Here is a 15481-nt window from a genome sequence, read left to right as displayed (position 1 = left end):
AATGATTTCTAATTTGACATTAACTTGAAATTTATTATTTTTTTCTAGAGTGGAGAGAATCATGACTTTCTCTCAGGGCAGCACCGTTGGTATGCAACATCCCATGCTCGTCCCACTTATTGCAATGTCTGCAGAGAAGCTTTGTCGGGTGAGTACCAAGGAGAACTAATTGTGTGTGTGTGTGTGTGAGAGAGAGAGAGAGAGAGAGAGAGAGAGAGAGAGAGAGAGAGAGAGAGAAAGAGAGAGAGAGAATACTGGTATTTAAAATATAAATAAGCCAATCCAACAAATGTTTTACATTTAGGTGGGAATGTTTGTACAGTTCATAGGTTCATTTTGTAGCCCCTGGCAACTATATGAAAACTGCCATGTTAAGCAAGGATGTAGGTGGAAGAAGTGTGTTTCTCAATTTTGAGATATTTTGCAAAAGTTTACTTATATGAAATCTCTCCTTCTCTGTTGAGCAAGTGTTCACAAAAGCAGATGTTAAATACCCTCCCATCCTATCCTTTACAAAACTTGAACATGTATTACATTGTACTGAATGTACCCCAGGTTTGAGAAATTTGTCAGTTGGAGGTTTCTCGTTATGCGTAAAGAGCACAGTAATGTCATACATTTTTTGAACAAATTAACTTTACAATATGAAATGTCACCAAAAAATGGGATTGTAGTGTATTTCTTAAGAATATGGCCTTTTTTATTGATTGTAGAGGGGTTTACATTCTTGTTGGTGTTATTTTTATAAAGTTTCCGTACAAGACTTGCATGATATGTGTTTTTAACTGCTATATACTTTAGGTTAACAAGTTCAGTAGTGATAGCAGAAGGAGTGACAAGAAAAGGCATGAATAATGTTAATTGTTGTGGTGAGTTTCCTGTAATTTTGTAAACTTCTACAGATACAAAAATTAATTTGTCCAAACCAGTAAAGTGAAATAAAAATATCTGTGTAACTCACAACTGAAAAATAACAGCTGTGAATAAAATGATATATCCTTATCTATATTTACAAATGCTGTAAATGTAGATTTTCCATTTTTTCACCTATGTAATAAGATTAGTCTAGGTCAGTACCGCCTTGTATGTTCCTCCCATTTCTCTGGAGCCCAAAGTAATATCGGAGTTCGGCTTCTATCAGTTCTTCCATTGTTCTGAACATAATTTGTGTCAATATATTGTAATCATGATGTATCAGACTTATAGTTCAAGAAAAATAGTCATATCTGTCAACACCTGCCTTCTTTGCAATTGGAATGATTACTTTCTTCGTGAAGTCTGAGGGTATTTCACCCATTTCATATATCTTACACACCAGGTTGAATAGTTTTGTCATGGCTAACTCTTCCAAGGATCTCAATAATTCTGAGGGAATGTAATCAACACAAGGATTCCTGTTCCGACACAGTGCTGGGTCAAATTCTTCTCAAAGTATCGTATCTCCCATCTCATTTTCATTTAGCTCTACCTTCCTTTCAACAATATTGTCTCCAAGTTCATTTCCTTTGTAGAGCCCCTATATAAAATCATTCCATCTTTCAGTTTTCGCCTCTTTGCTTAGAACTGGCTTGCCATCTGAGTTCTTCATGTTCGTACAGTTGCACCTCTTTTCTCCAAATGTCTCTTCACTTTTTCTATGTGTGATCTGTCTTTCCCTTACTTATGCATGTTTCTACACCCTTTCATATGTCTTATAGACCTGCAATGCAGTCATGAACCTTTCCTGCAGAAGCCTTAGTCCCACAGAATTATCAGTCCTTTCCAAATGCCTCACCTTTTCCCCCTCTCCCAAATTCAATCATGCAGGACTAGTTAAAGACTCTCTCCTTCTCCCGGTTCCTACAGTGGAAACACTTTTTCACCACCAACCCGACCAATCAGACTCAACCAAAGACCAATATTGAACCTTGCCTAACTCACTTCACTCCTCTATCCAACTGTGATCCACACCCACTACCTCCAAACCACCCCCTGTTAACTTTCCAGAATTTCTTAACCTCAAACCTTGCCTCACCATCATTCCCCAAATCCCTCAACATGCAAACTAACCTTACATCTGCAGAAAGAACTGCAGTCCACCATCTAAAAACTTATCCCAACCTTTTAATCGTACCTGCAGACAATGGCTCCACCATCGTTGTTTTGAACAGTAAGGATTACGCGGCGGAAGGACTCCATCAGCTGTCAGATACTTCCACCTACAAACGTTGCGACAGTGACCCCACTCCAGTAATCCAGCATGATCTCCAGTCACTACTCAAATCCTTAGGCCCATACCAGAACCTCTCCCCAGAGTCCATCTCTACTTACTCCAACCACTCCCCACACTCCTACCTTCTACATGCTTCCTAATGTCCATAAACCCAACCACCCATGACACCCCATTGTGGCCAGTTACTGTGCCCCCACTGAGAAAATCTCTGCTCTTGTAGACCAACATCTGCAACCTATTACCAGGAACCTATCCTCATATATAAAAGATACCAACCATTTCCTCCACCGACTCACCATGGTTTCTGTCCTTTTACCAAACGGTGCCTGCCATCCATTCCATATGAAGAAGTGCCTTCCATACAGCCTAGCCACCCATGATCGTCACATCTGCAGTGATGAGCAGTCCCTCTCAAAATATACCGAGGGTCTCACTGAAGCCTTCACTGACCGTAATTATCCTCTCAACCTTATTTTCAAAAACATATCTCCTGTGCCTTATCTTTCCAGCCCTCCTCCACCTCCCAGAGTCCCACAGCCTGGCCACAGAGGATCATTCCGCTCATAACTCAGTATCATCCGGGAGTGGAGCAACTGAATTACATTCTCCACCAGGCTTTTTATTACCTCTCGTCGTGCCCTGAAATGAGAAATGTCCTGCCCACTATCTTTCCCACCCCTCCTACAGTGGTATCCCACTATCCACCGAACCTACATAATATACTCGTCCATCCTTACAAAACCCCTGCTCCCAGCACCTTACCTCATGGCTCATACCCTAGATGCAAGACCTGTCCCATACATCCTACCACCACCTACTCCAGTCCGGTCACTAACATCACCTATCACATCAGAGGCAGGGCTACATGTGAAACCAGTCATGTGATTGACAAGCTAAGCTGCAACCACTGTGCTGCATTCTATGTAGGCATGACAACCAACAATCTGTCTGTCCACATGAATGGCCATCGACAAACTGTGGCCAAAAAACAAGTGGACCACACTGTTGCAGAACATGCTGCCAAACCTGATATCCCTCATCTCAATCACTGCTTCACAGCCTTTGCCATATGGATCCTTCCCACCAACACCAGCTTTTCTGAATTGCTCAGGTGGGAACTTTCCCTGCAATATATCCTACCTTCCCTTAACCCTCCTGGCCCAAACCTTCGTTAGTCACTGTCCTCACCCATCCAGCCCCCTCTTTGTTTCCATTCCAGCACTACACAGCCGTCATCTCTCCGCCACACCCAGTCTTTTAATTTCTTTTATTACTGTCTTTTCAACTACTTACCCTCCCCCCTCCCCATCTTCTCTCCTGCCATCTGTCTAAACTGCAGCACTTCACTGTCCACCATCCCCCACCATACTGTCACTAACCCTCCCTACCCCAGCCTCCCCCTTACCCCCACACAGTCACCGCTCCCATCATGCACTGGTGCTGCTGTTCATAGTGTGGTTTCAGTTGTCTGAGACTACAGACGTGTGTGCAAGTTGCGTTTGCGTGAGTTCGTGTGCATGTGTGTATGTGTATCTATTGCTGACAAAGGCCTTCGTGGCCGAAAGCTATAATTGTGTGAATCTTTTTGTTGTGCCTATCGTGACTCAGCAGCTCCGCCATATGGTGAGTGGCGACTTTCCTTCTCTAATATTGTTACATTCCATCCTGGATTATCCATTGTTTGATTTTTGTTCTTACATTATCATTCACATTTTCTATCAGTCTTATTTTTTAGATGTCTGTACCCTTTTCATGTGCTTCATTTGGATGAATTTTTACTTTTTATCCTTTCCTCAGTTAGATTCAGTATCTCACATGTTATTTAAGGGCTTATAATGTACTTTGTCTTTTTCCCTATCTGATCTTCAGATGGATTTACTATTAAATCTCTCAAAGCTACCTAATCATCTTGTTCTATGTTCTCATCCCCTGTTTCAATCAGAATTGCCTAAAGCTCCCTCTGAATCTCTCAGTAGTGTAAGTTTCTTTCAACTTATCATGGTCATATCTCCTTAAATTTCTAGTTCAAACCTGCCCCAGGAGATGTCTTACAGTTGAAAATCGATTTCGTAATATCTGCCTTAACATTGTATAATTAATCTGAAACCTTCTAGTGACCCCAAGTCTCTTTCGTGTATACAACCTCTTCCATTATTCTTAAACCTAGTGTTAGCACTGACTGTAGCCTGATCCATGAATGATGGCAGTTCGTGTATGTTGGGGCATGGATGTTGATTGTATTGTTGCCAGTTCCAAGCAACAGTTGCGGTAGGCTCATGTACATATTTTGCACTTGAAATCCTGCAAATTATGTGTCCCACTTGCTTATGCAGAATTTGTTGTTTACTACCACCATTAGTGATGATAACCCGCAACAGATGGAATAGAAATTCACTAAGCAACTTGCTACAGTCACATTTAATGGTCGCTTTAGCTACAGCATTCACAGCAGAGTGCTCAGAACACCACTGAACATTCACTGAATGTTGGAGAATGCGTGACATAGGTGGGAAGAACAACCTAAACTCGATGCCATCTTTCATGGCTCCAACTATACATTAAGCTCGAGTCAAAATTCTTCCAAGTGGCTTCCTCTTTCATTCCTTTCCCCCCCAGTCCAAGTTCTCTTACTATTTCCCTTCTCTTCCTTTTCCTAATATTGAATTTAAGTCCCCATCAAGTTTTCATCTTCCTTAACTATTTGAATAATTTCTTTTATCTCATCATACATTCTTTCAGCCTCTTCATCATGTGTGGAGGTAGTTGGCATACGAACTTGTACTACCGGGATGGGTGTTGACTTCATTTTATTGTCTATGATGGTGTGTTCATTGTGCTGTTGATAGTTGCTTATGAGATTTTGTATTGCTTATTCATTATTGTACTTACTCCTGCATTAGCCTTATTTGATGCTGTATTTATAATCTCATACTCATCGTACCGGAAGTCTTGTTTTTCCTGCCATTACACTTCACGAATTCACACTGTATCTTTCAGCCTACTCATTTCCCTTTTTTAAATGCTCTAACTTCCTACCGAATTAAGTGATCTAACATTCCATGCTCTCACCATAGAATACCTGTTTTATTTTTCCTGATGATGATATCCTCCTGAGTAGCCCCCACTCCGAATGGGAGACTATTTTACGTTCAGACTATCCCATCATCATTTAAACACACAGTAGAGCTGCATGTCCTCAAGAAAAATTATGGCTGTAGTTTCCCCTTGCTTTGAGCTGGTCACAGTACTAGCACAGCAAACTTTTAAATGACTTAAGTCAGATAGCCTCTCCCCGATGTTATTCAATCTGTATATTGAGCAAGCAGTGAAGGGAACAAAAGAAAAATTCGGAGTAGGTATTAAAATCCATGGAGAAGAAATAAATCTTTGAGGTTCGCCGATGACATTGTAATTCTGTCAGAGACAGCAAAGGACCTGGAAGAGCAGTTGAACGGAATGGACAGTGTCTTGAAAGGAGGATATAGGATGAACATCAACAAAAGCAAAACAAGGATAATGGAATGTAGTCGAATTAAGTCAGGTGATGCTGAGGGAATTAGATTAGGGAATGAGACACTTAAAGTAGTAAAGGAGTTTTGCTATTTGGAGAGCAAAATAACCGATGATGGTCAAAAAAACATGGACGATACATAGTTTGGACAAGAATAGAATAGAAGCTTTCAAAATGTGGTGCTACAGAAGAATGCTGAAGATTAGATGGGTAGATCACATAATTAATGAGGAGGTATTGAATAGAATTGGGGAGAAGAGGAGTTTGTGGCACAACTTGACTAGAAGAAGGGATCAGTTGGTAGGACATGTTCTGAGGCATCAAGGGATCATGAATTTAGTATTGGAGGGCAGCGTGGAGGGTAAAAATCGTAGAGGGAGACAAGAGATGAATACACTAAGCAGATTCAGAACGATGTAGGTTGCAGTAGGTACTGGGAGATGAAGAAGCTTGCACAGGATAGAGTAGCATGGAGACCTGCATCAAACCAGTCTCAGGACTGAAGACAACAACAACAAGTCAGATCAGTCAAGCCTCTATACTGCTGCCCATGCAACTACTGTAAAGACTGCTGTCTCTTTTCAGGAACCATGGATTAACCTGGTCGCTCCACAGGTACCCTCCATCGTGATCACACCACCTCAGCAAGGTCCATAGATCATAGGGGGATCAATAATTACATTGGCCAGACTTCCAAAAAGAATGTAAATTTTCATTGTATAGTGTAGAACCAGATGCATAGTGGTATCAGACAGTTCCCTTACAAAATTACAATTTCACAGAAAGCACCAGCAGTTCCCTCTTGGTTAAGGATTAAATTATTTTAATATGAAGCACAATGCTGTTATTTTGTGTGTGCATTTCTAAGGAATACAGGATCTACAATATATTCTCGAAAAGTCAATCGGGGAGATTTATTAATGTTGATTGCTTTATAAAACTATGGAAAAATATACGCTCCTTTATTAAGTTGGTCAGAAATTCAAATCACAGTATAAAACTGTTGTAGAATGGAGTTTTCATTACATTTCTCTCTGAATTATTGGCCTGGTCAAGTGACACCATTTGACCATTTGTTCCACATAGGCCATTGAAGAACTTTAACTCATTTGGCAGTAGTTCGTTTAGTCTTTTGTTCTGTTAGCATCATCTTACATAACATGGAAGTTCATCAGCTTGACATGTGATTGCTCAATAACTGTCACATTGCAGATAAACTTCAAGTGTTTCATTTTATTTACAGACACTACAAAAAAGAAAAGAAAAACTCACACTTTGATGATGTCATGTTCACAGTGCTTCTGCTTGATCTTCTAATGATGTATACAGCAACTACCATGAGGGTCTACCATACTTGTTAAGTCAGAATAAGATTCATGAGAACTATTTAAAATCACTGTAATTATTTTTATACACAGTTAAATGATTTTCACTCACAATAGTTTTTCATATACTACTCTTAGAAATTGCCACCAGTTAATTCTCCATGACCGTACTCATATAGGTCTTGCTGCTGTTACTGTTCAGACAATTTTTTTATGCTACACCAATTTTTAATGCTTGCTAGTTGACAGCGCCACTGTTGTTTCATATCGGTTCTAATACTTCTCCTAATAACTACCCCTCCCTCCATAGTTCACAAAATTTCATTCTGACAGTTTGGATTAGCATAATACATAAAAGTGTTTCATTGTATACATAAATATTTGTTGTTGTTGTTGTGGTCTTCAGTCCAGAGACTGGTTTGATGCAGCTCTCCATGCTACACTATCCTGTGAAAGCTTCTTCATCTCCCAATACCTCCTGCAACCTACATCCTTCTGAACCTGCTTAGTGTATTCATCTCTTGGTCTCCCTCTATGATTTTTACCCTCCATGCTGCCTCCAATTCTAAATTGGCGATTCCTTGATGCCTCAGAACATGTCCTACCGACCGATCCCTTCTTCTAGTCAAGTTGCGCCACAAATTTCTCTTCTCTCCAATTCTATTCAATACCTCCACATTAGTTATGTGGTCTACCCATCTAATTTTCAGCATTCTTCTGTAGCACCACGTTTCAAAAGCTTCTGTTCTCTTCTTGTCTAAACTATTTGATGTCCATGTTTCACTTGCATACATGGCTACTCTCCACACAAATACTTTCAGAAATGACTACCTGACATTTAAATCTATACTCGATTAAGGGATGTGACATTCCACGCTCCGATCCGTAGAATGCGTTTTCTTTCTCCTGATAACAACATCCTCCTGAGTAGTCCCAGCCCAGAGATCCAAATGGTGGACTATTTTACCTGCGGAATATTTTACCCAAGAGGACGTCATCATCATTTAACCATACAGTAAAGCTGCATGCCCTTGGGAAAAATTACGGCTGTAGTTTCCCCTTGCTTTCAGCTTTTCCCAGAACCAGCACAGCAAGGCCGTTTTGGTTAGTGTTACAAGGCCAGATCAGTCAATCATCCAGACTGTTACCCCTGCAACTACTGAAAAGGCTGCTGCCCCTCTTCAGGAACCACACGTTTGTCTAGCCTCTCAACAGATACCCCTCCGTTGTGGTTGCACCTAAAGTATGGCTATCTGTATCGCTGAGGCAGGCAAGCCTCCCCACCAACGGCAAGGTCCATGGTTCATGGAGGGGGGGGGGGGGGGAGACAAATATTTATAAAGTATTAAACATGACTCAATAACTCATATTTTGGAGGTATGGTTTTCAGTTCTTGGTTGAAAATATTTTACAAAATGATGTTTAGACACATTACTCACAGGGAAACCATGTAAATCATTATCTTTAAGAGAATTTATAGTGTGACCTAGACATTAAATTCTATACCTGATACAAGGTACAATTCGTAAACCTTACTATTGCCTTGAAGAAGTATTTTAGGTCAAACTGAAAACATAAGTGTATGAATTTAGGATAGATTGCTACATTGGGGTGGGCAGTGGGTGCAGAAGAGGCATGGGTTGTATAGAGAGAGGGATAGCAGAGCAGGGATGTGGTGGGAACAGTATGGTAGGCTGCTTGGTGCAACATCAGGAGAACTATGTAAGAGAATGTAAGAAGGAACCATAGAGAAGAAGGGGACTGATGACCTCTGATGTTAAGTCCCATAGTGCTCAGAGCCATTTGAACCAGAGAGGAGAGAAGCAAAGAAAGGGTAAGGCATACACAAGTGATCTGTGGGTTTATGAGGCTGTGTGAGATGAATGGGAGCAAGGAACAGGATAGAGGCAGGTGAAGGACAGGAACTAGCAAAGGCTGAGGGGGCTGGGGGGTGTTAATGGAAACAAAGGTGCAGCAGGGAGAAATCCCACCTGCACAGTTCAGGAAAGCCGGTGTTGGTGGGTAGGATCCAGATGACACACATGAGCTGTGATCCAGCCATTGAAGTCAAGCACACGACATTGGTGATATAGTTGGCAACTGGATAGTCCAGTTGTCCCTTGGCCACAGTTTGACAGTGGCCATTCATTTGGACAGACAGTTTGTTAGAGGTCATACACACATGTTCACCTGGTAAAGGACTTTGTCTGATAAATAAATGTATCCTACAGTACTCTTTAAAATGGGCCTGTCTGCTCTTCAGTGCCCCCTGTGTATGATGATTAGCAGTCCATCCTAATTCATATTGCTAGTCCATTCAGGATTTTCCAAATACTCTACTGAATTCAGAAAAAAATGTGTCAATGAATCTATTATGTTAATTTTAGCAGATATCCAGTTTGAAAGACTTTAATGTTTTCTGCTCGTACCATACATGAACAAATAAACTGCAATAGTTCTGTAAAATGAGTGTTATTCTGTAAAATAAATGTTACAAGGAAGCTGACAGGGAAGCTTACTACATTTCAATGCTTACTACATTTCAACTTGATCCTGCCCTTCCTTTTTATATCACCTGCAAGATGGGGTGTTATCCACAGGTAATGGAGAGCGATATTAGATATACTGTTTCATGTGTGACTGAAATTATATATACACGCACGCACACACACACACACACACACACACACACACACACACACACACACACACACACACACATAAAAAAAAACTGTTGCATCACCCCGGTTCCCAAACTCCTGAAGATAGACGTTGACTGTGGATATTGTATCACAGACACAATCCCTTTGACTGCTCAGAGATGTCACTAAACCCACCCAAAGATGTAAACAACCGTGCAAGAGCTGTACCTATTAGATGGAGGGGGTCCGACAGCCAATCAGTTCCAGTCATTCCCCCAGGAAGGAGCTACACGGCTCGTGTTGCCTGTAGTTCAATCATGCCTATATGGTCGATACTACGGTTCGATCATGTCCGCATTGTTACTTTGTGCCAGGAAGGTCTCTCAACGAGGGAAGTGCCTAGGTATCTCGGAGTGAACCAAAGCGATGTTGTTCAGGCATGGAGGAGATACAGAGAGAAAGGAACTGTCAATGACATGTCTTGCTCAGGCCGCCCGTGGACTAATCGTGCAGTGGATGACTGCTACGTACAGATTGTGGCTCAGAGGATCCCTGACAGCAATGCCACCATGTTGAATAATGCTTTTCGTGCAGCCGCAGAATGTTGTGTTACAACTCAAACTTTGTGCAATAGGCTGCATGATGCACAACTTCACTCCCAACATCCATGGCGATGTCCGTCTTTGCAACCACAACACCATGCAGCACAGTACAGATGGGCCCAGTAACATACCGAATGGAACACTCAGGTTTGGCATCATGTTCTCTTCACCAGCGAGTGTCGCATATGCCTTCAACCAGAAAATCGTCAGCGACATGTTTGGAGGCAACACGGTCAGACTGACTGCCTTAGACACACTGTCCAGTGAGTGCAGCAAGGTGGAGGTTCCCTGCTGTTTTGGAGTGGCATTATGTGGGGCCGATGTACGCTGTTTGTGGTTATGGAAGGCACCATAATGGCTGTACAATACGTGAATACCATCCACCGACCGATAGTGCAACCATGCCAGCAGCATATACCCAAGGCATTCGTCTTCATGGACAACAATTCGCGTCCCCATCGTGCACATCTAGTGAATGACTTCCTTCAGGATAATGACATCACTCGACTAGAGTGGCCAGCATGTTCTCCAGACATGAACCCTATCGAACATGCCTGGGATAGATTGAGGAGGGCTGTTTATGGGTGACATGACTCATCAAACACTCTGAGGGATCTACGCCGAATCGCCGTTGAGGAGTGGGACAATCTAGACTAACAGTGCCTTGATGAACTTGTGTGTAGTATGGCGTGACAAATACAGGCCTCACCAATGCAAGAGGTCGTGCTACTGGATATTAGAGGTACCGATGTGTACAGCAGTCTGGACCACCACCTCTGAAGGTCTCACTGTATGGTGGTACAACATGCAATGTGTGGTTTTCATGAGTAATAAAAAGGGCGGAAATGATGTTTATGTTTATCTCTATTCCAATTTTCTGTACAGGTTCCAGAAGTCTCAGAATCAAGGTGATGCAAAATTGTTTTTGATGTGTGTGTGTGTGTGTGTGTGTGTGTGTGTGTGTGTGTGTGTGTGTGTGTGTGTTGTGTATGTGTGTCATTTCTCCATGCTCTTGTTGACTAGTGGTCCCTGTTAATTTCTTAACCAGCAGTTTATTCTTACCTGATGTTGTGTCTTCACAGTAGCAGTCATTGAAAGTGATCTGATTGTGCGATCAATTTTTCAAACCTTTCTAATTGTGACTGTGTACTTAAGTTTCACAACTTCTTTTCATTTATGTTACATGACTGAAGACAATGTTCAGATGATTTTATTAATATAACTTATTTGCTTCAGGCTATAAATGTTCTTAGTTGCCATTCTGATGTCCAACAAAAAAGAAAAGAGAGAAAATTAAAAGCAGCAGCTTACTAATTCATGATAAAAGAGCATGTTTAGTAAAGATAATTTCTAAAGAATATTTTCATTCAGTAATGATTAAGGAACTCATAAATCTTGAATATATGTTTACTTCAGCTGGACAAAATTCAAAATTAAATGTTTGTCCACTCTATGAATGGTTGTACATTATACAAAAACATCATTGTCAAATATGAAAGCTGGTCATTAAATAATGAACAGTTGTATAGTTATTGGCATTACATAAGAAACATTTACAATATTTGTGCTTTGTGTACAATGTATTTTATCCTATTTTCAGGCGTCATGTCGCATGGTCTCAGCTGTGAGGTGTGTAAATTCAAAGTTCATAAAAGATGTGCAGTCAAGGCCATCAGTAACTGCAAGTGGACCACTCTCTCCAGTGTTGGGAAGGACATTATCGAAGATATGGATGGAGTATGTTACGGCAGTTAATCTCTTACATTTCTTAATGCCATTATTTATAATGTTTAATGCTTTATGATACTAGTGTTTTACTTCTTCTGATAGCACAGAAGTCTTTCCTGATGCTGCTGTGAACTGCTTCCTCCTGTACTTCAGCTCTGAACCTTTTCTTCAACCTTACAGAATCTCACAATGCCACACCAGTGGATGGAAGGAAATCTGCCCGTTTCAGCAAAATGTGCAGTTTGTGAACGAACATGTGGTTCAGTATTAAGGTATGTCATTACATATAATGTGTGCATTTTATCAAGACATTTTGATCTTCAAGGTACACTGGAGATAAAATGAAAGAACTGTACAATAAATAGATTAAAATAGTGAAATTATGATTGAAGAGTTTAAACTGGAGGTTTTTAGAGAGGGGGTAGCTCAATTGTTAATTGTATAAAGTACTGGTATTAATATACTGCTGTACTTAAATATATTGTGTTATTAATAGCATGTTACATGAGAATTTCTCTTATATTTTCAGATCAGTTTTCATCTGTCTTCTTTCCCACATTTCCATAATTCGTGTGTACTAGATCCAGTCACACTTTTCTTAGATATCTGCTCAGATATTGTCTGTGGCTGTTTACTTCGCAATAGGATATTCCTATCCTATCAAGCTACAAAATCTCCTCTGTCCTCAGCCAAATGACCGATAAGATTTCTGAGGACAAAGAAACATATGGACAGAGTTTATTCATCTGAAAGTAACTTTTCTCCACCTGTGTAGAGTAACAGATGTTATACCATTGACTGGTTAACATTCAGAATGATCTAGCACATGCTCTCAGAGCTTGTGAGTCTCCTGTGCAGAGCTAGAGCTGTGATATCAAATGTATTGCATGTGTGGCACCATGAAAAAAGAATTCTGTAAATTCAGAAAATTGCAAAGCATTGCTCCTATATGTTATCAGCTGTAGAGCATCTGATATAGGGTAAATACAAGCAGTCTGCCATTGATGGTGTGGTCTTCAGTCCAAAGACTGGTTCGAAGTCTGCCAGTAAGAATTTAAAGGTGTCAGGAAGAGAGGTTTCTTTGTCAGCAGTAGGAAAAATTAAGTGATACAACAAGGTGATGCTGGCATTTTCTCTTTATGATTTCTAGGGCATGTTTGACTATTCTGGTAGGACAACTAAATGATATACTGAGTATGTTTAATTATTCATAATCTTCAATAAACACCTCTAAAATTGGTAAAACTGTCTTTTCATTGCTTTCAGGGTATAAAAATGTCACTTTTTCTGCAACCACACTTTTTGCACTGTGTGCTTACAAGACACTGTCAGGAAGAGAACTGTGTTCTTTGAACACTTCCTTAGGATGGATAAGGGAAGGTTAACACATCAGATAATAAGGTTTCTTGTAAAAAAGAGAATTGTATTTTCCATGAATGCACAGACAGCATTGGAAATGTTCAAATGTCTTCCAAGCCGGATATCCTGACTTTTGGTACCTCTTCTGATACAAGTGATGAATTGGTAGAGCATTGCCCCCCGCCTTGCCATATGTGAAGTGCACTTCTGGCAGCTCCTAATTTAAGTGCATGTGAAACACCAAGCACTATACTCAATGTTGCCTCAAAATTAACTGTGTGATGTCATGGTAGTTACCTGCAAGCAGAAGAATGTTCCCTTCAATATCACTATTTTGTAGGCTCTAACTTGGAAACCAAGGATTTCTGAACATATGATGTAATGAACTTTTACTGTTGTCTAATATGAGGAACACATACTGTACCTAAAATTATGCACTATGTTTTTGGGACATCCTTTATAACTGATCCACTTGATTATGCAAGACACAGGACTCATATTCAGGGGGAATGAGAGTCAAATACATGGCCTGCACCCTCATTTAGGTTTCCCTCTGGTTTCCTCAATCATGCCAGGTGAATGCTGAGAAGTTTCCTCCAATGATACATTCCCAGTTCACTTCCCCATCCTTAACTGTCTGACCTCGTGCTCCACATCTGATCACCTCAATATTGACAGGATGTTAAGCTTTTATAAAGTTCCTTCCTTCCTGAATTATCTAGAATAAATAACAAAGATCTTTACTGATGCAATATGATTTGTGATATGAAATTTGTGTTCATTAGCATTTACTATTTATCAATAGCATGTGATACATTTTTATGAGAATATTTTATGGCAAACTAGCATAACAAATTCAGATCACTGTCTAAGAACAGTATTTTGTAATTTTTTTATTTGAAACTTTTTTGTTCTTATTTGTTGAGTGCAATAGCTCCATGTTTATGAATGAATATGTTGCTTTAGGATTTATGTTAAATGTAAATAGTTTCTGAAGGTACTAGGCAGAAAATGATATTACATAAATTGAAACAGGTGTGTCACAGGTCTTGCATCCACATTACACCTACAATTCATCAACAAATAGTCTGAGTCACAGACTACATGAAGATTCTTAATGATGCAGACTTAGTATTCAGGATAACAGACATAGGGTTGCTTATCTTAACATTAGGCCCATAATAATACTAAATTAACAGATGTTTAAGAGAATATGCAGTGGTTTATCTTCAACTGAAGTTCATTTATAGTTGGTGAAAGAAGGCCATGTCCCAGCAACAAAAATGTGAATGTAATGTCACGTGCTGGAAATATTATGGCTAGTAATTCAGAGGATATAAAAGAGTTTATTCTTGTTCAGCACAGGGTAAAATAATAACTGCAAATGCTACAGAAATGTTCTGGACTGACTGGATGAACAAATGCATCATGATTGAAAGGAAAAAAAATATTTCATTGGTACCCCCGAAAACTTGTTGGCACAGGAGAAAGTGAGGGATTTGGAGTGTGAACTATTGGACACTCTCTTTTCACCATATTTAGCAGATGGTTTGATGCCCTGTGCATGCTGCTCTATCCTGTGCAAGCTTCTTGATCTCGGAATAACTCGTGCAACTTTCATCCTTCTGAATCTGCTTACTGTATTCAAGCATTAGTCTTCCTCTACAGTTTATACCCCCCCCCCCCCCCCCCACGCCCCCACGCACACACACACTTCCTTTCATTACAAAATTGACAACTCCTTGATGCCTTAGGGTCTTCTATCAAGCAATCCCATCTTTTCATCAAGTTGTGCCATAAATTTCTTCTTCCCTGGTTTGATCCAGTACATCCTCATTTGTTATTCAGTCTACGCATCTAATCTTCAGCATTCTTCTACAGCACCACATTCTCTTGTTGGCCGATCTGCTTATTGTTCACTTTTCACTGTCATACAAAGCTACACCCCAGATAAATACCTTCAGTAAAGACTTCCTAACTCATAAATTTACGGTATATTAAATGTTAACAAATTCCTCTTTTTCAGACATTTTATATCCTTTCTACTTAGCTCACTATCAGGTATTTCACTGCCCTTTTAGTGTCTCGTCTCCTAATCAAAT

General features: G+C 40.2%; 1 protein-coding gene across 1 annotated transcript in view; it reads left to right on the top strand.

Moving 5' to 3' along the window:
* The window catches only part of LOC124594870 (diacylglycerol kinase eta), a 563158-nt gene that overhangs the window by 226457 nt on the left and 321220 nt on the right, over nucleotides 1-15481 (top strand). The window contains exons 3-5 of the mRNA XM_047133339.1: nucleotides 49-148; nucleotides 11893-12029; nucleotides 12201-12292. Coding sequence (XP_046989295.1) covers nucleotides 49-148; nucleotides 11893-12029; nucleotides 12201-12292 — 329 coding nt within the window. The remainder of the gene's footprint in view (nucleotides 1-48; nucleotides 149-11892; nucleotides 12030-12200; nucleotides 12293-15481) is intronic.

Source organism: Schistocerca americana, chromosome 2 (assembly GCF_021461395.2).
Source record: "Schistocerca americana isolate TAMUIC-IGC-003095 chromosome 2, iqSchAmer2.1, whole genome shotgun sequence".
Classification (NCBI taxonomy): domain Eukaryota; kingdom Metazoa; phylum Arthropoda; class Insecta; order Orthoptera; family Acrididae; genus Schistocerca; species Schistocerca americana.
Note: the sequence above shows the minus strand (reverse complement) of the source record. Positions and strands in the feature narration are given on the sequence as shown.